We start from the raw sequence: 21,686 nt of genomic DNA, 5'->3' as shown, positions 1-21,686 counted from the left end.
TGGTCACGCATTCCTGGGTTATGGGCGTCCATTGGTGCACCGTGTTCGCAGATCCCGGGTGAGCACCGTCCCCCATTCCTCAAAAATGTTTTGACCAGGACAGAGATGCCTCACAGCCTTATAACCTGGCGATTTATGCAATGTGATATTGAATACATTGCAAGACATGCCAAATGCTATGAAGAGCTCCGGGCAGGATCGAACTTTATTATTGACACTTCACTCAGACACGGGGCTTGATTGTTTAGCATAGGGAAAAGTATCTACAGTAAGGGCGAAGACATCCTTTGTATAGTTTCTCTGGTTCCTGTGATGCACGCACCTGCGCGAATTGCGTGATGAGCTGTTGACCTGATGGCGCAAGACAAATACCTTTTATAGCAGTTTCGTGCTCGCCTCGGTGATGAGCAATGAAACCCAAGGCACCGTATAGTACTGTAAGTCGTACAAGAAACTAGTCATGTTCAGGTACGCTGCTAATGCGGGGTAGATAGGTTTTAAACATCTTCCCAGTTCAGCTATCAATCACGCCATCGCCGAATGCTCTGCCGTGCTCATTTCTTCTGCGTAGACATCGACATACTCATCTTCGAGTTACGTACAGGTGGCTACCGCCATGCGTGTTCGCAAATCGGCTCCCATGGGGCTCCGCTATAAGGAGACTCACATAGCTTCTCAGAATTCACATCTTCGTCTAGTCCCTCGTGCTGTCCGCTAGAAGAAGCGACCATTCGTTTGTCAAACCCCAGCGAAGCGCGCACTGAAGGCGACACAGCATGGCGACCGGTAGCCAAGCAGGGTCTGCGAAGGAGACGTTATCCAGGAAGGACTCCATCGTGTCCGAGAAGGAGTCGCAGCCAGGACGACCGACGGACGAAAGCCGGGCGGTGGCTGAGCGGAAGCTCGTCCACAAGCTCGACGCACGGCTGCTGCCAGTACTGACGATGCTCTACCTGCTCTCCTTCCTCGATCGCTCCAACATTGGCAATGCAAAGCTTGACGGCTTGACTGCCGACCTCAAAATGACGCAAGCCGATTATCTTAATGCATTGACTATGGTATGCACGCATCAATCTGCGACCTCGGGCATCTGGATCTGACCGGCGTTCTGATCACTTCAGTACTTCCTCGGCTATGTGTTGTTTGAGATCCCGAGCAACATCGTCCTTAAGCGCCTCACGCCCCGGCTGTGGCTGCCGACATTGATGGTAGTCTGGGGCATTGTCTCCACACTCATGGGACTCGTCCACAATTACAGCGGCTTGATGGCTGTGGTATGTATAATCTGTTACGCACAAACGACCATAGCTGAGCAGCTTTCCACAGCGCTTCTTCCTCGGTGCTACAGAAGCCGGACTCTTCCCCGGCGTCGTCTATTATTTGTCGTGCTGGTATAAGAGGAAGGAGCAGCATTTCCGTATCTCAATATTTTTCAGCGCAGCCAGTCTTGCTGGTAAGGACCTTTCTTGTTCGGGCCGAACCATGACTTCACGCATTTGCAGGGGCTTTTGGTGGTGTCCTTGCGTATGGTATCGGTAAGATGACAGGAGTCGGGCACAAGTCCGGTTGGTCATGGATTTTTATTATCGAGGTACGTCTCTGTGCCTACGAGCCCATTCCCACATCCCTCTCTGATAGTTGCAGTACAGGGTTTGGCTACCATCGTGCTCGCCTCTGCTTCCTACCCTCTTGTCTATAACTACCCGGACACGGCAACATTTCTGAACGCAGAAGAGAAGCAACTCCTTCACGAGCGATTGGTTGATGACAACGATGCCCTGAGCGGCGAGACGTTCCAATGGCACTACGTCAAGAGAGCGTTCCAGGATGTCACTGTGTGGCTGTACGGCTTCTGCTTCGTCGGCTGCTCGCTGCCGCTATATACGCTCTCCCTATTCTTGGTGTGTATACCTATTATACCCCGCTACACTGCGAGCTAACGCACACTTTGCAGCCCACCATCATCAACGATCTCGGGTACGCAGCAGCAGAAGCCCAGCTACTCACCGTTCCGCCCTACTTCGTCGCGACCGTGCTTACCTTCCTGACTGCGTACGGCTCTTACTACATCAACCGGCGCGCTGTCTTCATCATCGCGGGCGCGATCCTTGCCATTATCGGGTACATTATACTCATAACCTCCGCAACGACGGGCGTGCAATATTTCGCCACCTTCCTCTGTGCTGGGGGGATATACCCTGCCACTGCTATCACACTCTCGTGGCCCGCGAATAACGTCTCGGGCCAGCTCAAGCGTGCCGTGGCGTGTGCGCTGCAGATCAGTGTCGGAAACGTACGCGGTTTTACCGTTAACATTGTGTATGCCGGTCACTTACGCGCACACACTGTTTCCTAGGGCCTCGGAGCAATCGTTGGGACGCAGCTTTACCGCTACGGGCCACGCTTCTATCTCGGGCACGGCTTCTCCATCGGATATCTCTGCCTGGCCATTGCTGCGTCCTCGCTGAACTGGTACGTACTTAGCAAGCGGAACGCCGCGAAGGAGAAGGAACCGCAGTCGGCCCAATATTCCTTGGCCGACGCAGACGACAAGGAGAGTCGGCTGCGCCTAGGCGACGAACACCCGTCGTGGAAGTTCCAGCTATGATCCACGACGATAGAACTAGAACCACACGATGGACCATGTTCACTATATAGTACGATAAGTCGACGACTTTGTAGCGTTAAGCGTCCGTGCCCATCACGGCGTGAAGTTCGTATGTCGCGCCCCGTACGTCAAAGTAAGAAGGGGGCGAGTCGTCCTGGGTCAAGGTCTGCCAGTCGAGGTTCCGTTCGCATGCAGGAAGTCTCTGTATATCCGAGCCTCGAGCAACGCCGTGTCTCATCGTCCTCCATATCCAACCCTGCGTCCGGGTAGGGTAGGCGATGGAGTTTAAGTAAGTCACGTAGGTATGATAATTTCCTCGTCCGCTGGGTTCATACATATGTGCGTTGCTGGCATATTCCTATTATTTCTTTCATTTATGCGTTTTCTCCGGTGTCCTTTAATGGACAAGATATAGATGTATTGTACGGGACCTGTTTTCTCTTTTTGTCATTCCTCCCTGGCTCTTCGTGCTTACGAAGACGGCAAGGAGAGTGACATTGGTTGTTTTGGTTTCGATTCGCTTTGATTCAGACCCTACGCTATTACGGTGCTTTGGTGACTTGGCCACTCGATTTCATATTGTCTTCCGATAAGCACAAGTCACCATGACGGCCTACTGCATCCACGTGGTTGTTCCCCGTCTCATCGGCACGTGTCCCGGCTCACAAAACCAGAAATCCAACTAAGTGAGACGAAGTACGGGTCGGCGTGGGGGCTCGTCGGAGTCAGGGAGTGTCGGCGATACAAATAGTACCCTCCTGAGAGTGGCAAAACGCCCGGATGCAAATAGTGTAAGTATGGTGCGTCAAACGGGACACTCCTGCGAAGCGGAGCTGCCAGCACTGGTTCCAGGCTGTGACTTGTCGCTAAGACTTCCATCCCGTTTAGGAAGGCGCTTTGCCGTTTTCGGACTTGATCGGGCAGTTGCGCCAATCTGTTGTATGACTATCATCGCACGCCATGCTATTTCTTTTTTTGTTCTCTGGAGCTTCTTATGTCATTTATGTATGCGAGGTCCTGGCCTCGCGGAAACCACCAGGCTCGTAAGGCGGGGCGTCTAGCTTCCTCCTGTTCCCTCGAACCCACGCCTCCACCTGCAGGCTGGTGCGTACAAGCAGCCCAAACGTTGTACGTCTCTGGCGAGTCATTCACTTATTCACTCACTCACTCACTCATCACATTCTCGAGTCGCTATGCCATAGCAAAGCGCGGCGAGGAAATGTCGCGTGCACGTCCGCCACTGACACCTCCCAACCTCGCTGCAGAGCACTGTATTTATGTGCATTTCACTGATTGCCATTGCATTGATCTGGCGAGTTCACCGTTTACAAACCCACGGGACTGTGTGGTCCGTCGGCGGAGCACATTGTACTTGGTATCCATTGTGCAATACGAGGAAGCAATGTCCTTCAAGTAGCTGAACAAGTAGTTGATTTAGCAGACCAGCTGTTAGTTATGCGTGATCAAGATCTATATCCAAGCAGCATTGCCCGAGTAACGATACATGTCCCAGCCACGACGCTGAGGCACCGAATTTAAGGTCCTCTGAAATCACCCTGACGGTATGCCAGCATCGGCAACACGCCGGTGGTCTTGATTTACAAGCGCAGCATTCCTATACAACCGTGCTACGTCAACAAACAACCCGATTAGAGCTCGAGGAAACGGCAGACACTTACAAGGGTCCCTTGCAACTACTTCGTACAGCTTCGTACATTTATTTAAATCACACTCTGTCGCCTTCCCCTTCATTCCTGCTCCGCAGCCGGGGAACCAGGGCTTCGTCTGGGCGATGTTCTCATCTCAATCTCTTCGTCGCCCTGTGTCTGCCGCACTAGTGGCGAGTGCGTCGTGACCGATGTCATAGGCACAGGCTGTGTGGGTCCAGACGGATATCGACGGCGCGCCCCTCCCTCGACCGACGGCGGCCTAGTCACCGGTCTGCTGGGGTCCGTCGAGAATGACTACAGTATTACATCAGCGACATGCACCGTGAACGTCCAGAGCCTCCGAGCTCACCGTCACGGAATTCGCCTCGCCAAACACATCTTGCGTATCATCCACTGCGGGCACATATCAGCCAGCCGTCTGACCCGCACCAAATCAAACGCACTCATGATGGCCTGTTTGTCAGTCAGGTTCCAGTCGGCCGTGGGCGCCGACATCTCCCGCACACCACCGCGCTTCTTCTCCTGCTCTTCCTTCTGCAGCTTTTTCTTATCCGCCGCCTCGATTTGCTCCCAGGGCACAAGCGTCAACCTGTCGGGCGCGGGGATCGCGCCCGGGTCGCCGGCGGGTCCGAATACCTTTGCCTTCTGCATTGCGGTTTTCAGCGCGCTAATCCACTTATTCCTGCGCGTAGCTGTGATGCGGATGTTCAGTACATATGTCATAAGGCACAGTGGAAAATGTTGACTTTTGAGCGTGCCCTGCTGCCAGTTTCCCTTGTAGCGGATGTCCGCGGTAAGCATCATCTTCTCCTGCGCAGGGATATCTGCGCGGGCACGAACGTCAGGAAATGACGAGGCGCCATACCAAGGGCAAGAAGCATACCAAGAATTGACACGTCGAAGATAGGCTGGAAGTCGCGTCTCTCCGTCTTTAGGAACGTGAGCATGAGCTCGCGCAACTGCTCGATCTGTTCGAAGGTGGTTCCAAAGTTCTAGAGCGGTCTCCGTCAGATCACTGTGGCGCGCCAATCCCGAGCACAAAAAGGAGCACACTCACCACGTCGAACGTAAACGTCTCGGACATCTGCGGGCTGCGTCGCATATTTTGTATGAACTGTATACGGTCCCGCGTCAGCGCACTCTAACAGCATTGATGCATATGCGAGTCACACCTTCGTGTTCAACAGCGAATGCGGTGCCTGCACTGAGCACGCGTTCGAGTCCAGGAAGACTGTGCTCAAGAGACGAATCTCCTTCACGGTATAGTCCAGTTGGTCAATTGAGAGTCGGTCCCCAACATCGTACGGGTGCTTCACGAAGAGGAAGATGATGCTCGTGAGCACCTCGCCGAGGCTTGTACCAATCAGCCAACTAAGGCCTACATGGAAGTGAATTCAGCATCCCATAACGCATCGCCCATGCTACTTTGCACCGTACCTAGCACGAAGGTCCCTGCGCTCGTAACGAGAGTGAGCAGTTGTGCTTCCTGGGATGTGAAGAAGAGTGTGAGCGGCGCAGCTCGTGTGAATAACACGGCGAACCATACCAGCGCGACCGCGAATATCAGCAAAACGACAAAGAAGTAGATCGTCATAAAAATGTTATCCAGCCGTCCGACCGCACTGTCAAGATCACGCATCGAGTGCTCGATCGAGAGCTGCTCGCGGTGCACCTCCCTATGGCCGCCAATCAGTCATCATTCGGTTGACGGAGCGCCGGGGACGCACATGCAAGCGATCTCGATCTCATCGCGCGTCACATCGCCGTTCATGTCCTTGTCGAACAGGATAAATGCCGCTTCCGCGTCCTCGGGCGTGGGAAAGAATGGCATGATATCGTCCACCGTCAGCGCATTCGCACCAGGTTTCACGAACGAGTAGAACAGTCGCCGGGCGAGCTAATAGCAGGTTAGATCTATAGATGTGGACCATGCTGTACAGCGCACCATTCGGGACTTATTCGGCGACTCAATTGCCGTCTTGACCATTGCCGGAGGGGAGTTCGGTTGCAGCACCGACCTATTTCAGTGCGTGAGCCTTGGCGCCTTAGGCTGAGTGCATACACTCACGTTCCCATCATCTCCGACGCGACATTACCAAGAGCCGTGGTAGTCGTCGTGGCCGCAAACTTGACGCCATGTAGCGCCTTTTTCAGAAGTCGCCTCGGCCTTTTCACCTCGACATGTCCCTCACGCAACGTATCTGATCGCCATGGAATGTCACTTGAGCGGCGGTAGAGACTAACGAGCATCCGAATAGCGAACTTCTGATTTGCAACACGCTCTGCACGTTCAGAGTGTCAGTCGGGCAGGATTGATATCAATATGATCGGTACACACCAGCGTAGGACCGCTGATGGAACTGTGTTGCGATCCACTGTATGCATAGCTTCTCCGCAAGCAGGATAAGAGCACACTCGAAAAGCGCAAAAAGAAGCTTAGCCAAGGTAGAAAGCGCTTCGGCATCTCCAGAAGAAGTGTCAGGTACACGCCGCGTGTTGACGAGCGGCTGAAACGATATCCAAATTGCGAGCGTCCAACCGAAGAATGCGATGTACCTGAAATCATCACTGTTAACGCTGAGCTTAATGCCGACCATAAATGAGGATTTGCCTATGCAATGCCTGGAGCCAATCGATGTACTTGCGGGACCACACAGACACAACGCCGACTGTGTGACGAGCGATGTGGGGTAGAACCATTCTGCGAACAGTAGTTTATTGTGTGCACCCGTATATTGAGGCTAGAGAAAGACTTACGAAGACGCAAGCGCTCCCCACCATCCTTTGACACCCCATAAGTGCCCATATAATTGACCGCAGAAAACATCGCTTACCGCACCAGACAACGGTGAGCCAGATACTCCACCACACGAGCTTAACACCCCATATCTGCAGCCACATGAGCTGTGGCGTTTCATGAGAGCGCCATATAACATACCGTAGTATCGGGATATGCGGTGAATCCCAGGATTCCCGGGATCCACAATAAACCAAGCACGGGAATAATGAAGATGATCCACCGTGTGATGATCGAGACGTCCAAGAGATAGTTGTACACTTTTGCGAACTGCACCGGAGGCGTTTCAGTCAGATACTAATCCACTCCTGCTAGCACGCGGTGCACCGACCGCGTTATTCGGGATGTCGCCCTCCGCAAAGGCGAGATGCGCCTGGCTTGCACGGCGCGGATCGTAGTCAACATATGAATGCCTGATGCCGCCGAGCAGGTCCCAGCTGCCACTGCTGCGGCTATGGTGCGGGCGGCCGTCTTCTGCAGTCTCGGTGCGCTGGTGCGCGCTGTTCTGCCGCGAGTCGAAGGTGACATAGTCCCGCGGCTTGGGCTCGGGCATCATGGGCTCCGAAGCGCTCCTGGAGCGGTCCTCGGGGTTGCGAGGGCGCTGCGAAGGGAGGAGGGGGTAGGATGGTGTCACCGGATAGGAGCTGTTCGGGGAGGGCGACGAGGAGCGCGTGCCGCCGTGGTCGTCCACGGACATCTGGGAGGTATGAGGCATGGTAGTAAAGAGAGCAGGCCGCCAGTGATATGCGCGGTATATACAAAGCTGATAGATGCGAAGGCTCTGCTGATAGCGACTGGAACGATAACTGTCGGTGAGATAGGACGACTACCAGGCCTGCCTGGCTGCGAGATAGGTTATGAGGGGAGACCGGGTTGTACAGAGGAAGGGAAGCCCCAGCGCCCTTGATGTGAGTCTCAGGACATGAATTTCGAGGGTCTGCTTCATTTTGACTGCCCACGTGATCGTATGTTTATGCGATGCGATAGGAATGCTTGGCCTGCGTCATTCCGCCCAAGGCTGAATACTACAGCCGTGGTCGACCCCGCCTGCCATTGGCCAGCATCCCGCCATCACAGTGATCCCGACGGTTACCACCCTCCCGGTACCGCGTCTGGCATCCGGCGGGTGCTCACAACCTGCATGTCAGCAAGCATACCAGTAAGTCTCGCGCACTTGTGGACACAGTCATTCAAATGATGAACAGGCCTCGTGCTGCGCAATTGCTCCACCAGATTGGGGTGCTTGTCGAGTATCCAACAGCTAGTAGGGGTACACGATTAAGCACACGGTCGCCCGTGCTTTCCAAGTCTGCATTAGAATCCAAAGATGACAAGTAGGTTTCCGAGTAGGTAAGCAAGGCACGACGCTGCCAGATTAGACCAGGTAATAGTGAAGTAAGGGCGCGCAGATCCTCCGGGTATCATCATCGGTCGGGACGCCGCCTGAACAGCCGCCGCGCCGTCCTCCCCATCTCCGCACCGGCGGTCGGTATAAGGATGCTCGTGACGGCCGCCCCGTCTGGATGTGCTGATGGTGCAGGCGATGGCACCGATGAGGCATGCCGTCGCGGCTTGAAGATGAGCGTGATGATAAGCCCGAAGATGATGAGCACAAGCAGGAAGATGCACTTCCTTCGCCCGGTGCTCTTCTGGTACCTGCACGAAAACACAATTCAGTCAGTCCCACACGCGTGCCGATCAGGTGCAACACCGTGACGCGCCTCGTGGCGGTGTTCAACTCCCGGACGGCCTCCTCCATCTGCACGGCCGTCTGCTCAATGTTGTACTCGACGCTGTCCAGCAGCGTGCCCTGGTCAATCACCATCACAGACAGGTCCTTAAATAGCTCTGCCAGCGACGCGATCGACTGCGCGATCTGCGTCAGCTCGTGGTTGCGTTGTCGCAGATCCACATCGGCTATCATCATGTCCTGCGCCAGGGCGGCGCGATTGCGCGACTAGAAGACATGCAGGATGATCAGCGGGTCGTCCACGAAGCCGATGAATCACCACTTGACTACGCACGGCAGCGGCGGCTTCAACGTCCTCGTCGACTGCAGACAGGCCATCCCAGCCCTTCGATGACATTGTGCCCGATGCGATGAGCAGATCCTGGTTCTTTATCGCATGACCTTGTAGCTCTGCAAGGTGGTAGCTGGTTTGAGCACCGCGCACATCCTGCACGCAAGGTACACAGGCACGCACTTTCCATGTACACCCTCTGTTTCTTCCGGAAGGTCGCACTTAGCTCCTGCACCTTCGCCGCAAGGCCGCGCTGCACGTTCTTCGCTGCCAACGCTTGATGGTGTGACCGCCCGGATGCGGCAGGAGGGAATGCGTGCTCTGGTTCAGCACCTACGCGCTGAATAAGAACATGGCATCGGCGAAAGTCCTGTCGATAGCGAGGATGATCAACGCGCGTCCATGAAGCAGCGGACGAACAAAATGCTATACTTTGGTAATTTCGGTTGTCGCGGCTTCAATCTCTCTCTCCTCTGCAGACCGGTCCGAGAACCCGGGTAAAACATGTTTTGCATGGAGTCTGTCGAGCGCGGTGACTGGCAACAATAACAGCGTGAGCCGACGGCTTTTACGGGAACAGCTGGGAAAGGCCGCAGACATACTTTTAGCCTGTGTGGTCGCGAGTATCTCTTCCACCTGGTCCGCGATGTCGACCCTGGCGGTGAACAATCAACTGACCCGTCCCAATGCGCATACAGGTTGTGAATTGCCGGGGAAGACTCACCACTTGGGCGGCAGCTGTGCGTCTATGGATACGTGTCCCGCGTCATGGCTGATGAGGTGCTCCTGCTCGTCGCCGTCATTGAGGCCGTCATCGTAGTTTGCAATAACACGGGAGCGGCGAAAGCGCGAAGAGCTGGCACGGGAGTCACGGTATGAGATGAATAGAAGGGTGCGCGAGCGGGTTGTCGGGGTCGACGAGGAGGAACCTGAAGACATGGCGTCTGCCCACGGCTGCGGTGTGCGCACGCGGTCGTCATGCCGTTGTTTTGCCGCTGTTTGTTGTTTCGCCGGCGCCGTGATAAATCTAAGTATTGCGGGATCTCACAAAGTCAAATTGTGCGGGCGCGCCGACGGCCGGAGCCGGCAGCGGCACTGCATGGCCACGCGAGCAGGCGCACATCGGCCCGAATTGCGCGGTTAGCGCCTGTGCCACCGGCGTTTGTGCCGGCGCCTGCGGCTGGTTCTTGCTCGTCGTCGGAGGACGCACCTGCCCATTGCAGGCCGCTGCACGCTAATGTGGATGCGGGCACAGGGCCTGCTGATGTGCCGCGGGTCGCCTGTGTACGTACTCGCCGTGCTTCTTGCGCCAGAGTGGCTACCATAACCGCGTGTGCTGTCGGACGCAGGTGGGTGAGAACCCGCCCGAACAGTCGGCGGAGGAGCAGTGTGCCGCTGGACAGTGTCACCTCCGCGCCCCTGTGACAGGACTGACGACGCCGCCCGTCATGTGCATGAGGCCGAGTGGCAGAACCTATTTGAACGACACGCCGTTGTCATCATCTTCATCTCGTTCTTTGTCCGCCGCGCAGGCTTTATCGCTTTCCATCGACGCTTGCCATCTTGCGCTGGTCCACGCACGCCTTCCTTTCCTCCGTCTGCCCCGCCAGCAATTGATTCTTATCGATCTGCCCCCGGATCACCAGTTTGCCCTTTCTCCGTCCTGTGACTGGCTGCCCGCTACTCTACTGCTCAACCGGTATAAAGTCCCGCTCCCCTCGGTCTTAATGAACCATCTCCCGCCCGCTCTTCTCCCGTGGTCCTGCACTTGAACGACCCCCTGTTCCTTCCGTGTATCCTCTACCCTACTCCGTCCCCTTTTCGTAAGCCGTCCCTGACCCTTCTTCCACGAACCACCCTTGATAGACTTTCGACCCAGTCCACCGTTCCCTTCCGCCACGATGTGCAACCTCATCACGTACGTGCCTCGACGTTTCCTCATAAGGCCTTTCCGCTCACGCGTCTCCGTTGCAGCGATGGCTACAAGTATTCGTGCGGGGTAGGCATGCGCGCTAGTTCGGTCCTTGCTCCTGACCCTGACGTCACGTAAATGTCCCACAGCACTACATTATTGTGTGTGCCGCTCTTTTGATCTGGCGCTTCCCATGCTAACTCCGTCGCCCAGGAACACAAGCTGAGCAAAATAGACTGCAACAACCAGTACTGCATCTACTCGAAGCAGCATCGCAACCCCTGCCTGAACTGCTCCTGTGATAGGGTAAGCTTCCGGAACCAATGTCTTACTGCTGTATGAGAAACCCATGTCCTTCCATCAGTTCTACGGGCCCGATGCGTCTGAGACCGTCCTCGGCGTCCGCAAAGACTTCTGCCCCGAGTGCAAGCCGTGGTACAGACGTGACGGTCGGTAGTACGCGTGGCTAGCGGCGCCCCCCCCCCTTACATCAGCATATTTATATTCTATCCCTCTCTATTTACATCCTACACTTGTTATATCGTCCCTGCAGATGCTGCATCGTCGCTCTCGATCCGTCATCGCTCTCGACATCTCGTCAAATCCCAATTGTATCAATATAATTATACGTACATCCGCCCCTACATATTAAATGAATCTGTCGTGCGTTCTCTCGCGCCTGCTACCACTTGACTGCGAGTCCAACCACCTCACTTTCTACTGCTTTATACTGGGTCCGGAACAAGCGCCGCCGACGTTCTTCGGCTTCTGCGTCCATCGTTGCGTTCCATCTCATCTCCGACATGGCGGGTGTCTGCGGCCGACACAGGTCCACCAGGATCTCAGCGGCGAGGCGCTCGGCATTTTGTGTGACATGCTGCTCCCTGTCTGGTGCACGGACGCGGTCGTCTTCATGCCCGGGTGACGGTGGAGGGGTTGGCGGCGCATGCCAATACGCCTCTTCGACCTTCCGCGTCCACTCCCTCGTTCCCCACCGCGCATCAGAACCAGGCGGCACCCCATCTCCGTCCACCTTAACGCCGCCCACCGCCCAGTCGCGCTGATACCCCTCGGCGTCCGTCTGCGGCTGCACCGCCTGCGGACGCAACTGCCCACCGCCGTTCACGCAGCCGCCCGGGCACGCCATCACCTCGACGTAGTCGTATCCTTTCTCCACGTCCCCCGCGTCGCCCTTCCGCCCGCGCCCGCGCCCACGGAGCGCCGCCATCCGCCCGGCCGCCCCGCGCCCGATCTGCACGCCCGCCTCGCGCCCGACCTTTCGCACGACGTTCTGCAGGTTGCGGAAGCCGTAGCACTTGGCGCCCTTGAACACGACCGCGCCCGTCGCGCGGTCCGCGAGCGTGTACTCCTCGTAGTCCGCGCCGCGCACGGTGCGCACCGCAAGCTCGAGCTCGCGCGCGTCGGCGAGCAGCAGCGCGATCAGCGACTGCAGATAAGATCCCGAGCTCGTGCCTGGGTGCACTATCAGCTCGGGTAACTCAATCTCGTCGCCATCTCCGCGCGCGGGCGCGGCTTCGGCTTCGCCGGGGACGGGCATCGATAGATCCCACTGCTTCTCGCGCATGAGCAGCTCCAGCTCGCCGGTCGTGATCACGCAGTCGACGTCGCGTGTCGCGTACATCTCGTTGTAAAAGTCCTGCCGCGACGCCTCCAGCTTCTTGTCGTAGCACGGCATGACCGTGACGTGGTATATCTGATCAGGACTGTGAGGCCATCTATCAGTAACGGGCAGGAGCAGGATACAGCGTGAGGTCGACGCACCGTCTGCCCCACTTCGCGCCCATCCACTCCTTGACCAGGGTGCCCATCACCTGCTGCGGACTCTTCGTCGTGCTGATGAACGGCAGCATCTCCGCGTGCGTTTTCTCCGCGTAGCATATCCAGCCGGGACATGCGCTCGCGAGCATCGGCAGCTTCCCCTCGCCCTCCCCACGCCTGCGCTCCGCGAACTCCCGCGCGTGCTCCAACAGCGCGAGGTGCCGCGCGAAGGTCGTGTCAAAGACGTGCTCGAACCCCAGCGCGTCCCTGCAGAACGCCGCCACGCGCCGGAGCACGCGCGCGGGGTCGGCCGGGCGCGCGCTGGAGGAGGACACGGCGGCCGCGAGGGACGCGAGGCTCTGTGGGGCGATGGACAGCACCGGGGTGCGGTGCGCCGGCGCGCCCTTCTCCGGGTTGCCGCGCAGGGCGTTCAGCACCTCTGTGTGCGACTGCATGGTGATCAGGACGGACTCGGCGGAGGTGATGCAGCCGCTACCATACGAGAGGCAGATGAGTATGAGTGAGGGGCACACACCCGGGACCGACGCACCTGCAGGCGAGACAGTCGTTCAGGCTGATCTGGGCCGTCTCGAGCTTCTTCCCCGCCGGCTGCGAGCCTGCGCCGCTCGCAGATATCTCATAGTACGACCCGCTCGAGTCCACCTGAATTTGTGTCTACAAGTGGGAAAAGAGGGGGCCTTATGATCAGCACACACAGATTTCCACTTGAGTAGTAAGACGCACAGACGCTGCTCCCGGGTCCTTGGGTTCCGCCTTGTTCGTCTGCTCGACCGGCTTAATGCACGCTTGCGCAGGAGTAATGAAGTCGTTCAGATCGGTCAACGTCTGCCGCCCGTGTCAATGAGCAGGGCCGCGCTCGAGCACGCACGATCAACGCACCAGAGCACCAGAGAAGGCCATCTTGCCGTATGCAACAAGCTGGTGGACGAGGAAGAACAAGAACAAGAGCTTGAGTGGGTGCGGTTTGCAGGGACGACATTTCCCCGGGTCTGACAAATGCACCACAAATGACTGGGGCTCGGAGCAGCCACCCGCTGATCGATCGAGGCGCTTCCAAATACGGCAGGTGTTCAAGTTCACGGTTAGCGGTACTGCATGTGTTCAATTTAGGAACCTGTGCCGAATCTCGTAAGTCTACGACTATACATCGAATCAGTACTGGTACGGGAAAATAGGACGGAGCAAACATACCTCAGCCGTGGTCGTACAACGACTGAGGAGAGAAGTGAGGAGCGGGGGAGCGAAGTATATGTAGGGAGCGTAGGTATCACGGGTAGCGAAACAGAGACAGAGCTAAGCTATCGCATTGACGTAGGGAGCGTGGGTCGCGACCGCTGACGTCAAGCGTCCCGGTCGGACCCGACATATACGAGCTTGCGCGTCATTTCACGCAGAGAAGAGTTCCCAGAGCTAATGTACACGTTTATCCGATATAGTGTAGACATAGTAGTAGGTGCTGTATGTTGCGAAAGCGGCTCAAATCCGGATGTGCAAAGAATAAAAAGGTTCCAGGTAATGTACAACAACATGAAGCCGATGCAACGAATCACTGCGACGCAAACCAAGCTCAACACGACACTGCACTGCCCCTACGCCGTCACCTCACTTCTCGCTCCGAGACTGAGAAACACTGCCCCGGAGCCAGCGCATGCTCCTCTGGCTCTTCAGCGGCCCACCCTCCGCCCTCCCGCCGCCCATGCTTATCCCCGCCCGCGCACGGTTCCACAGCCGGCTCATCCGCGACGGCGGCTGCTCCGGCGTGATATGCATGAACGATTGCATCCCCGCATCCCCGCTCGGCGGCGTCCGCGGCGGAGAGCCCGCCTGCGACTCCCCCCGCACGTGTGAGTGGGAGTGCGCACGTACGAGGCCCTTGCTTTGCCTTTGCGGCCGCGAGGGCGCGTTGCACTGCGCCCCGGCAAGCGAGAGCGACGTGGGCAGTGGGGGCGCGTGCGGCCGGTGTTTGTGTTGCGTGTGCTGCAACGCGGAGGCGGGGGCCGGGGCCGGTGTGTGCGGCGGTGGCACGGGGACAGGCGGGGGCTCCTCGCGGCGCATCGACCGACGGATGAAGGGCACGCTCTTCGCCTTCCGGAGCGGCGAGTCGGGGCGCGCGTGCACGCGCCCGTCGCCCGCCTGCGTCCCGCGCGAGCGATACTCCCCCGACGACGTAGACGACTCGCGCGAGTGCGTAGCCGGCTCTGCCTCTGTGCGGGGGGCGTCCGAGTCGGCGGTCGTGGGGCGCGAGTACGACGACGCAGACGAGTCCGACGGGCGGCTCGGCACATCCGGCTCGTCCTCCCAGTGGACATGCAGCTTGCGGCGCATGTCCGCGAGCGACGACGAGCGGCGCCGCTGGCCTTGGTCCGGCTGGTGGTATGTCTGCCGCAGCGCCTCAAAATCGAAATGCGGCAGCAGGTCGACGGGGGGCTTTCCTTCGGCCGAGTCCTCGGCAGCCGTGCTCTGCGTGGCGACGCTGGAGGATGAGGGATGTGCCGTAAACCCAACGCGAGCGAATGTGTCGGGCGTGATGCAGTAGCTGCGCCTCTGGGCCGCCTCGTCGAGCTGCTCCTCCAAGACAACGTGCTTTGCGTCGTTGTCAGAGGGTGTGCTCGTGTCCGCCTGGGGCCGAGGTTGTTCTTCTGCCTCCGAGTCTTGCATATCGAGCTCGCTCTCGTCGTCGTCGTCGTCATCAAAGAAGCACCCGCTCTGCGCGCTGGGGTTGTACACCTCCAGCTTCGCCATGCTCATCTCCAGCCGCGCCATGCTCGTGTCTGGGTCGATCACCGTCAGGCGATTCGCGTCGGGGTCGTCAGAGTACGTCACGCTGGCAAAGATGTGCGGCGAGTCCACGAACGGCGGCGTCGGCGGCAGGGGCATGCTCGGCGGGCCTTCCAGCGCAAAGCCTGACGCGAGCGACAGCGGGAATTCCGGTGTCGACTTGGGCGGTTTGGGGAACTCTGCCGCCAGATCCTGCATATATTCATGCGACGTCGTGTCCGAGGGCGGAGACAGACCCGGGTCCTCGGCCTCCCACGAAAAGTCGTTCTCGTTCTCATCCTCGTCCTGGCGGGGAGCGTGCCACTCGCATGCATGGAGGCGGTCTGGCGGGATGCGCGTCCCGTCCGGGTGCGCAAGGTTGAGCCGCAGGGCCTCTGAGAAGTGCGCGTGCGAATGGAAGTGCACGGCGCGGCGTCTGTGTGCGCGCTCCTCGCGAGAAGCGTCCGCGCGCGGCGACGGAGCCGCGGCGAGTTTGTCGAGATCGACGAGGCCGAGCCCGGCCGGAAGAACGGTCCTGCGGGAACGCACGAGCGGCTGTGGCGGCGAGGGCTTGCCAATGGGAAGCATGGGCGGGCTGGTGGCGGGTGGCGAACGCAGCGAGACGGTGCGGTTGCGAATAGGGACAGAGTAGCGCACGCCCTCGTAGGACAGCGTCGTGCATGGGCGTGCGGGTTGGCGCATTGGAGGCGGCGTGAGCGGGGAGGCATCGGACGGGGAGCTGGTGGCTGGAGAATTGGAAGAGCCAGGGTAATGGTCGAACAAGGGCCGTGGCGTTGAAGCAGGCAGCGTGCGCATGTTGGGGGAGATGAAGGAGCCTCGTGCAGGAGGGTGTGGGGGAGGAAGAAAGGCAGGTGTGGGACCCGCGTCGAACATGGCGTCGGGTCCGGGTGGGGGTGCTTATGCTGCGGGTGTCGCAGACGCAGACGCGGAGAGAGCGACGGGAACATCGTGAGCGGTGACAGAGACATCCCCGCCGGAAATGGACGAGCGAGCGTTGGAAGCGTGTCGCGGCGTGTGATGGCAGCGCCGCCATCTGTCCGTGGGGTTCTCTTGGATGGCCGTGCGTGTGTCAATGTTGCCATGAATGGAACCAGACGGAGCAACAGACGTCCGGAGATGGACGTGCGCGACAGGAAAGCCGCCTCGATCGCCCGCTCTCCTTCCATGCCACTGCCCCCAGAGCTCACCGACAGAATCATCGGCCTCCTCCACCACGACTATCCGTCTCTCGCAGCATGCGCGCTCACCGCCACATCCTGGCTTCCTGCCGCTCGCTATCACCGCTTCCGACACACCCATCTCCCATACTCGAAGCTCGACGCCTTCAAGCACCTGCTGCACGGCGCACCCCAGCTCGGACTGTGCATCCAGTCGCTGCGCATCAGCAGCTCCCATCACATGTCCAACGTCTGGCAGCACGATCCGTGCTCTTTTCTCGCCGCCCTTCCCGCCGTCACACAGCTGCAGCTGCACAACGTCAGGGTAGACGGCACCCTCTATGTCGCGCTGCTTGCCGCGCTGCCGGCCACCGTGCACCTTTCCCTCGTCCGCTGCTCGTTCGCCGATCTCTCTGACGTCGTCTCGCTCGCGGTCTCCTTCCCTCTCCTAGAAAGTCTTGCGGTGTCCTCGCTCTGGACACCCCAAAGCAGCAAACATGCTGATCCGCCTTGCCCGCCCCGCCTCCACACAGTCGCCTTCGACCACATCGCATCCTTGCCTGCGGACTTCTTCCACTGGCTCACACAGCCCAACGACCGACGCACCCCGATCGAGCGGCTCTCCTTCGGTATATCGTCTGAACAAGACCTCGGCCCTCTCACGGCACTGCTGTCCGCCTTCGGCGCCGACCTGCAACATCTGCGCCTCCGTGTCCACATCGAGACGACGCTTTCGCGTGAGCCGCATCCCCATCCTCCGCGCACGGTGCTAACCCCACCCCCAAACAGGCCTCCTGGACAACCCCGCGTCCACGCTCTCCCTCGCGCCCTGCACCGCCCTGCGCACGCTCAGCCTCCAGCTCGACCTCGGCGAGCTGTGCGTCCCCGCGAACCGCAGCCTCCCCGCGATCCCCGCGCTCCTCGCGCAGCTCCCGCTCCCGCCCGCCGCACCGTTTCTCACGGATCTCACCCTCGCGCTGCGCGTCGACGACGTCGACACCGCGGACCTCCGCGCGCTCGACTCGGAGTGCGGCGTCCGCGCGCTGTCGCCTGTGCGCTTCCGCGACCTGCGTGCGCTCGACTGGCCCGCGCTCGGGCGCGTCCTCGCGCGCGGGGTGCGGCAGCTCAGCGTGCTGGGCAGGGGCGACCGCGCCGCGCTCGAGGAGTGGGTCGGCGACCGGTGTCCGGAGCTCGCTCAGCGGGGCGTTCTGTCTTTCATGGATGCTCCTCTGGAGGGGCCTTAGTCGGGGTACGTCACAGAACCTCCTGACAGCGGCCGTTCTGCCGAAGCCAGTTGAACGTCTTACGGGATGGCAATGCCGGATTATGTGGCAGGGGTGCAATGCAGAGCCATTTTTACCTGCGCAAGTTGGGAGGCGTCGATGGCGGACGTGCACGCGACATGTCCTCGCCGTGCTTTGCTATGGCACACTGGCAGTGCATACAGCGACTCGAGGATGCGATGAGTGAACGAGTGAATGGATGGATGGATGACTCGCCAGGTACGTACGACGTTTGGGCTGCTCGTACGCGCCAGCTTGTAGGTGGAGGCGGAGTTCGAGGGAACAGGAGGAAGTTAGATTCCCCGCCTTACGAGCCGGGTGGTGTCCGCGAGGCCAGGACCTCGTATACATACATGACATAAGAAGCTCCAGAGAACAAAAACAAAAGGCGCGGCGTGCAACGATAGTAATATTAATACAACAGAGCGGCGCGAATGCCCGATCAAGTCCGAAAACGGCAAAGCGCCTTCCTAAACGGGATGGGAGCCTCGCCTCGTCCTGGTGCTGGACAAAAGCGAGCTGCTAGGCTCGACAATTCCAAATTGTCACGATCTCGGAGCCCCAGTGCCAGCCACAGCCAGTGCCAGTAGCTCGGCTCCTCAGGTGTGTCCCGTTTGACGCACCATACTATACTATTTGCTTCCGCGTGTTTTGCTACCCTCAGATATTAGTGTCGCCTACGCCGATCGCTTCGGCTCGTTGGATTTCCGGGTTTGTGAGGCGGGATACACGTCGATGAGACGGGGGCTAACCGCCTGAAGGCACTGGGCAGTAGGCCGTCATGCTCGTCGTGTACAAGGGAGACATGCGCGACAGATGATGTGTAAATTACTTATGTGAAGCAGAGTTAACGAAGCAGAAGGATGACATTTCGACAGACTGGCGCAGACCAACTCAGACTAGACTGTCTTGGCGCAGCTCAGCGCGGAGGAGCGCCGACCTGCTCAGACGCGTTTTTCACTGGGCGTCATGCCTTGTGCTTATATATACATGAGAAGCTGTTAGGAAATCGAGTGGCCAAAGCACCGTCATAGGGAAGGGTCCGAGTCAATGCAGGTCAAGGCCAAAAGCAACCAACATCACTCTCCTCGCCGTCTTCGTCAGCACGAAGAACCAGAGACGAATGTCGAAGAAAGAAAACAATAATTGATTTTAACTACTTGAAGGGCATCGCTTCCTCGTACGGCACGATGCATACAAAGTCCAATGTGCTCCGCCGATGGACCACACGGCCCTGTGGATGTGTGAATGTTGAACTCGCCAGATTACTGTAACGCAGTGGCAATCAATGAGATGACCCTAAATACAGTGCTCTGCAGCGAGGTAGGCAATTTGAGTTACTTTGTGAGAACCACTGGGTCACTCGTGTGTTCGCTACGCCTCAGCTGTAATATTCATACACACATGATTATCCCACGATTATCTCATGAGGTCCGCAATCTCTTCTGGAACGGTAGGTCTCTTGAACCACTGTGTCTCCCACCCAGGTGCAGCCCCTTCTTGCCCCTCCGCGCTCGGCAGGCCAAACACGCCCGTCACAAGCCAGATGTCTTTCTCGCTCGCCTCGTGCTCGTCCATCAGGATCGGCATCACCGCTCTGGGCACCATCAGGTTCGTGTTCGCGTCTGTGCGCAGCGCCTTGCCGCTCCTCCCCTGTCGCCCGCCCAGCTCGACAATACCAGCCGCCCCCGCCTTCGACGCCGTGCGCGCCTCTCCGCTGTTCTCCAGCGTGCCAAAGGCCTCGCCCGTGGACGGCCGCAGCGCGCGGTCGTCCTTGTCCTGGCCATAGAGAGCCCACCCGCCCTCTGCCGAGATCAAGTTGCGCCCGGTGCGAATGCGGTGGATACGCAGGTGCCAGAGCGGGGCGTCCGCAGTGGGCGGGACAAGCCACGTCTCGACAGCGACGTCCTTCCACGGGTACCACATCGAGCGGAGCCAGCGCCCGCCCTCGATGCGCGCCTCGCGCGTGTCGCGGCGGCATTTCCACACCTCGCCGTTGTCGTCACTCAGCGCGAGCGCGTTGTCGCCACCGAGCTCTTCGAGCGTGAGGCTCCCGACGGGCACGCTGTACCCGAACGCGGAGGAGTACGCAAACTTGCCGTATTTGGCGGCGCTTTGCTTGACAGGATACGAGCATTGCTGCCCCGAGGAGAGGATGTAGTGGTGCCCGCCGAGGTTCGTGGCAATGTGGAGAGGCTTGTAGAGAGGTTTGGTCGTATTCGTCAGCGAAACAGGGTACGGTTCCTCCGTTGATGCCCAGAAAGGATGGGAGATAGGTAGTGATAGCGCAATAAACGATTTGCAGCACCAGTATGGACTACCGGGAGAGTTGTAGTTCTGTTATGAGTTGCGGATACATTAGACACTTGGTCTCAGACATTCGTAGAGTCAGACACTGACTTCGGTCATGTTATGATTCGGGTAACAGTAGCCTATCGTGAGCGTACGATCTGGGTAGTATGCGCCGGGTTGCCTGGCCCAGTAGCGGATATTCCGCAACTGAAGGCCCTTCACGACTCCCCAAGTCAACGGTGCAGGTAGCTCAACGTCGGCGAACGCCAAGGCGCCCCAAAAGGAAGACATCGCAAAGCGATATGTCAGACTCCGCCCAAACGGAATGGCACGTCCTGTCAATTCATGTAGATTTGTGATGTACACTGAATGCGTTGGCACATACCTTCCGTATCAAAGTAGTACACGAAGTCAAGGGCAAACTTTCGTGCGCGGTTCTTGAATTCCTCACACCGTGCGGGGTCCTCTGCTTGAGCCAGCTTCGAGTAAACTAATTGTGCATATTGGATGGCGAAGGACGACGAATAGTAGTCGAGCTGGACGACGCCCTCTGGCCCATCTCGAGACCAGCCGTCGCCGATGTAGAACGTGTCCAGGTGATCGAGATCCGCTTTCATGCGCTTCGCATCATATTTTGGGGAGCCAACCTTGGACAGGCCGAGGTTGGCGAAGACCTGTAGCACATGTGTCAGTCCAGCCAAAGCTGTGAAGGCGTGAACGGGGACGGACTCGGAACCAGAGCCAGTTCGTGTTAGGCATCTCCTTGTCATTCATCCCACCAAGCCATGCTTCGAGGTTCTTCTTACCCTCTGGCGGCAGTGGATTCCAGAGATGCTCCTTCGCCACTGCAAGAGAAAAGCCTACGGCGGAACATTCTACCATTCGCTGATCCTTGTCCTTCATGTTTCCCCAGAATTCCTCATGGTCGGGATTGGTTCCATTCGCGAAACCATTGACCCATCTCTGCGAACCTTCGTAAGCACCCCCGCCCGCAAGTAAAGACGCAAGACCCCAGATGGGACGGGAGAAACCCTCTAGTTGCGCTGCTGCCTCGTCGTAGTGGGTTCCAGTGAAGCCGAGGTGGATGCGGGCCCCACCTGGGGAGGTGTGAGCTGCCAGAGGATCAAGCAAGCCGACCAAGTATTTTGTCAAGTCATCCTTCGTCTCCAGCGAGTTAGAAGCAAATGGCGTAGTGTGTGCAAAGTACGACATGGTCGGGACCAGTGAAATGTAGCTGCAGATCTAGCCATGTTCGAGGAGCTACTTTATGCTTTGCAGACGGTCAGGAGCAGAGGAGTCCGGTCCGCTCGACCAGAGTTTGCCCAGGTCATACCATCGCAAACGGTCCGAAATTTTGCCGGTGCATTC

At 58.3% G+C, this 21,686-nt stretch overlaps 9 protein-coding genes across 9 annotated transcripts; 3 read left to right on the top strand and 6 right to left on the bottom strand.

Annotated features, from left to right (window-relative positions):
* Nucleotides 1–776: 776 nt before the first annotated feature.
* Nucleotides 777–2,608, top strand: POSPLADRAFT_1043851 (hypothetical protein; the record flags this gene model as incomplete). Its single annotated transcript, XM_024478394.1, has 7 exons — nt 777–1,058; nt 1,122–1,274; nt 1,327–1,453; nt 1,503–1,591; nt 1,650–1,901; nt 1,955–2,293; nt 2,357–2,608. 7 exons carry the CDS (start codon nt 777–779, stop codon nt 2,606–2,608), a joined length of 1,494 nt encoding a protein of 497 aa, XP_024343209.1.
* Nucleotides 2,609–4,023: 1,415 nt separating this feature from the next.
* POSPLADRAFT_1177880 (hypothetical protein) lies at nt 4,024–7,628 on the bottom strand (the record flags this gene model as incomplete). The annotated part of the gene is made up of 19 exons (XM_024488551.1): nt 4,024–4,223; nt 4,288–4,572; nt 4,628–4,671; nt 4,722–4,970; nt 5,025–5,102; nt 5,162–5,270; nt 5,336–5,392; nt 5,451–5,656; nt 5,716–5,764; nt 5,825–5,954; nt 6,006–6,175; nt 6,224–6,296; nt 6,347–6,560; nt 6,617–6,834; nt 6,890–6,979; nt 7,036–7,060; nt 7,113–7,167; nt 7,217–7,345; nt 7,407–7,628. 18 exons carry the CDS (start codon nt 7,626–7,628, stop codon nt 4,357–4,359), a joined length of 2,334 nt encoding a protein of 777 aa, XP_024343208.1. The 3' UTR covers nt 4,024–4,223; nt 4,288–4,356.
* Nucleotides 7,629–8,348: 720 nt separating this feature from the next.
* On the bottom strand, nt 8,349–10,038 carry POSPLADRAFT_1177877 (hypothetical protein; the record flags this gene model as incomplete). The annotated part of the gene is made up of 7 exons (XM_024488550.1): nt 8,349–8,731; nt 8,797–9,032; nt 9,100–9,215; nt 9,280–9,466; nt 9,529–9,632; nt 9,699–9,751; nt 9,821–10,038. The coding sequence occupies 7 exons, from the start codon at nt 10,033–10,035 to the stop codon at nt 8,500–8,502; spliced, it is 1,143 nt and encodes a 380-aa protein (XP_024343207.1). The 3' UTR covers nt 8,349–8,499.
* Nucleotides 10,039–10,672: 634 nt separating this feature from the next.
* POSPLADRAFT_1038610 (hypothetical protein) lies at nt 10,673–11,679 on the top strand. Its single transcript, XM_024477410.1, has 6 exons — nt 10,673–10,919; nt 10,976–11,014; nt 11,071–11,095; nt 11,158–11,169; nt 11,222–11,314; nt 11,373–11,679. Exons 2-6 carry the CDS (start codon nt 10,998–11,000, stop codon nt 11,463–11,465), a joined length of 240 nt encoding a protein of 79 aa, XP_024343206.1. The 5' UTR covers nt 10,673–10,919; nt 10,976–10,997; the 3' UTR covers nt 11,466–11,679.
* An 11-nt stretch (nt 11,680–11,690) lies between these two features.
* On the bottom strand, nt 11,691–12,936 carry POSPLADRAFT_1131939 (hypothetical protein; the record flags this gene model as incomplete). The annotated part of the gene is made up of 2 exons (XM_024484151.1): nt 11,691–12,732; nt 12,791–12,936. The coding sequence occupies 2 exons, from the start codon at nt 12,934–12,936 to the stop codon at nt 11,691–11,693; spliced, it is 1,188 nt and encodes a 395-aa protein (XP_024343205.1).
* A 105-nt stretch (nt 12,937–13,041) lies between these two features.
* Nucleotides 13,042–13,708, bottom strand: POSPLADRAFT_1077487 (hypothetical protein; the record flags this gene model as incomplete). The annotated part of the gene is made up of 4 exons (XM_024482952.1): nt 13,042–13,279; nt 13,338–13,462; nt 13,532–13,633; nt 13,688–13,708. Coding segments are annotated over 4 exons (486 nt in total), but the record flags the coding sequence as incomplete, so codon positions are not given.
* Nucleotides 13,709–14,410: 702 nt separating this feature from the next.
* POSPLADRAFT_1131927 (hypothetical protein) lies at nt 14,411–16,381 on the bottom strand (the record flags this gene model as incomplete). The annotated part of the gene is made up of 1 exon (XM_024484148.1): nt 14,411–16,381. One exon carries the CDS (start codon nt 16,379–16,381, stop codon nt 14,411–14,413), a length of 1,971 nt encoding a protein of 656 aa, XP_024343203.1.
* Nucleotides 16,382–16,666: 285 nt separating this feature from the next.
* Nucleotides 16,667–18,111, top strand: POSPLADRAFT_1073009 (hypothetical protein; the record flags this gene model as incomplete). The annotated part of the gene is made up of 2 exons (XM_024482564.1): nt 16,667–17,480; nt 17,533–18,111. 2 exons carry the CDS (start codon nt 16,667–16,669, stop codon nt 17,985–17,987), a joined length of 1,269 nt encoding a protein of 422 aa, XP_024343202.1. The 3' UTR covers nt 17,988–18,111.
* Nucleotides 18,112–19,445: 1,334 nt separating this feature from the next.
* On the bottom strand, nt 19,446–21,530 carry POSPLADRAFT_1031438 (hypothetical protein; the record flags this gene model as incomplete). Its single annotated transcript, XM_024476792.1, has 4 exons — nt 19,446–20,363; nt 20,427–20,653; nt 20,704–20,992; nt 21,048–21,530. The coding sequence occupies 4 exons, from the start codon at nt 21,528–21,530 to the stop codon at nt 19,446–19,448; spliced, it is 1,917 nt and encodes a 638-aa protein (XP_024343201.1).
* Between the last annotated feature and the right edge of the window lie 156 nt (nt 21,531–21,686).

This window comes from Postia placenta (genome assembly GCF_002117355.1).
Source record: "Postia placenta MAD-698-R-SB12 unplaced genomic scaffold POSPLAscaffold_2, whole genome shotgun sequence".
Taxonomy (NCBI): Eukaryota; Fungi; Basidiomycota; class Agaricomycetes; order Polyporales; family Adustoporiaceae; genus Rhodonia; species Rhodonia placenta.
The sequence above is the reverse complement of the archived record's forward strand: the minus strand, read 5'-3'. Positions and strand labels throughout refer to the sequence as shown.

Coding starts and splice junctions, on each gene's coding strand:
- POSPLADRAFT_1038610 (XM_024477410.1), top strand. Junction 11,315..11,372: donor TGAACTGCTCCTGTGATAGG/GTAAGCTTCCGG, acceptor TCCTTCCATCAG/TTCTACGGGCCCGATGCGTC.